Raw genomic sequence first — 1,515 nt, 5'->3', positions numbered from 1 at the left:
CCTGCTCTCACCTGTATCCGTTTCAGCATCCACATAACTGCCTGCACAGAAGGCAGGGGCTTGAGAGCCGGTGTGGCGCAGTGGTTAAGAGTATCAGGCTGTCTTCCAGGAGACTTGGGTTTGAATCCCCCCTCGTGCTGTGGAAGCTGACCAGGTGGCCTTGGGTCAGTCCCACTTTCTCCACCTAGCCTACCTCACAGGGCTGTTGGGAAGATAAGATGAAGGAGAGGAGAACGACGAAAGGTGGCTAGAAACGAAGCAAGTACAATGAAAATAAAGAACTGGCCTCCTCTGCCGGCTTGCACAATGACACTCCCCGAACCCGCCTCTCTTGGTGGGTTTTGGTTTCCTAGGCCGATGGAAGGGCCGTGTTGGCCTGGCCTCCCCCACCCTTTGTTGCTGCCTCCCTGCCTCCAAAGCACCTCAGCAAGCCCTGGCGTCTTTAGCGGGGCCCCGGAAGGTCCCTGTGCCGAGCCCCTGCTGCTTTCCTCATTTAACCCCCTGCTTGCCTTAGCAGAATCGGAGACGCCGCTGGCCGACATCGCCGTGGACCTCCTCCGCTTGGTCATGGTCGATCACTGGAGCTGGCTGTGCACCGAGAACATGCAGAAGGTCCTGCACTTGCTCTTTGGGACCCTGATCCAGAGGTAAGGCCACGTTGTCGGGCTGTAAGAAGAGGACTAGAGCTTGGGCGAAGGAGGAACTGACGGCCCCTGGGTGGCTTTTGCTTTTAGAGGAGCCCAGTTTACCTGCGGATCTCCATCCCGAAGGGATCGTGCTTTCGTGACCCGGTGAGAACGAATGGCTAATGGTGTTTGCGTATCCGAGGGGCAAGCCCAAGAAATTCCACCTACCTAACCAGTGCTCCCTCTAAGCTGTGGAGTCCTGTGAGCAAAAATTCTACTAGGCGAGCGATTTGGCTGCTGCATCAATCAGTTTGCTCTGGAGCCATCCCTTCCTGAACTAAGACACAAATGTGTGAGCTGGAGGCTAAAAAACCGTGTGCTAGCTCACACTAACTCAGCTGGAGGGAACACTATGCCTAACTCCTGTCCAGCTTTGATGCCTGTCCAAAAAGAGCCATGTTAGGCCTCTTTGTATCTTGCATGACGTTTCAGAGATGAGTTTGTAGGCGGGCCCTGAGGCTCTTCCCGTGCTGCAGTGGCCACCTCTGTATTTTCCTGCAGCTCCCTTAGGATTAAACGACATGCTGAGGATCCATCATTGGGTCCCTGGCATGTAATTTAGCTTCAGAAAGCAGCCCTGGGGTGTTTAGATCAGGCTGTTGCACAGGGCAGTCGTGTTCACTCCCCCCCCCCCCAATATGGCCCTCTACTTTTAGCCCTGGTAAGGGGGGAAAAGACAGGCACTGTGCCTGTCTTTTTCTCTACCTGGCTTAAAGCAGTGTTGGGAAAAGGGGAACAGTTGCAGTTGGTGAAGGAGCACCAGGACAAAGCTTTCCCCAACGTCATGGCTTGCTTCACCCCTCCTCCAGTGGCTGCAAAAAAACGGGGG

At 55.0% G+C, this 1,515-nt stretch overlaps 1 protein-coding gene across 1 annotated transcript in view; it reads left to right on the top strand.

Annotated features, from left to right (window-relative positions):
- Nucleotides 1-1,515, top strand: part of SNX19 (sorting nexin 19) — a 67,552-nt gene that overhangs the window by 24,032 nt on the left and 42,005 nt on the right. Inside the window, exon 9 of the mRNA XM_015426514.1 lies at nt 518-647. Coding sequence (XP_015282000.1) covers nt 518-647 — 130 coding nt within the window. The remainder of the gene's footprint in view (nt 1-517; nt 648-1,515) is intronic.

Source organism: Gekko japonicus, unplaced genomic scaffold, assembly GCF_001447785.1.
Source record: "Gekko japonicus isolate JY-2015 unplaced genomic scaffold, Gekko_japonicus_V1.1 scaffold177, whole genome shotgun sequence".
Taxonomy (NCBI): Eukaryota; Metazoa; Chordata; class Lepidosauria; order Squamata; family Gekkonidae; genus Gekko; species Gekko japonicus.
This window is presented reverse-complemented; position numbering and strand designations above follow the sequence as displayed.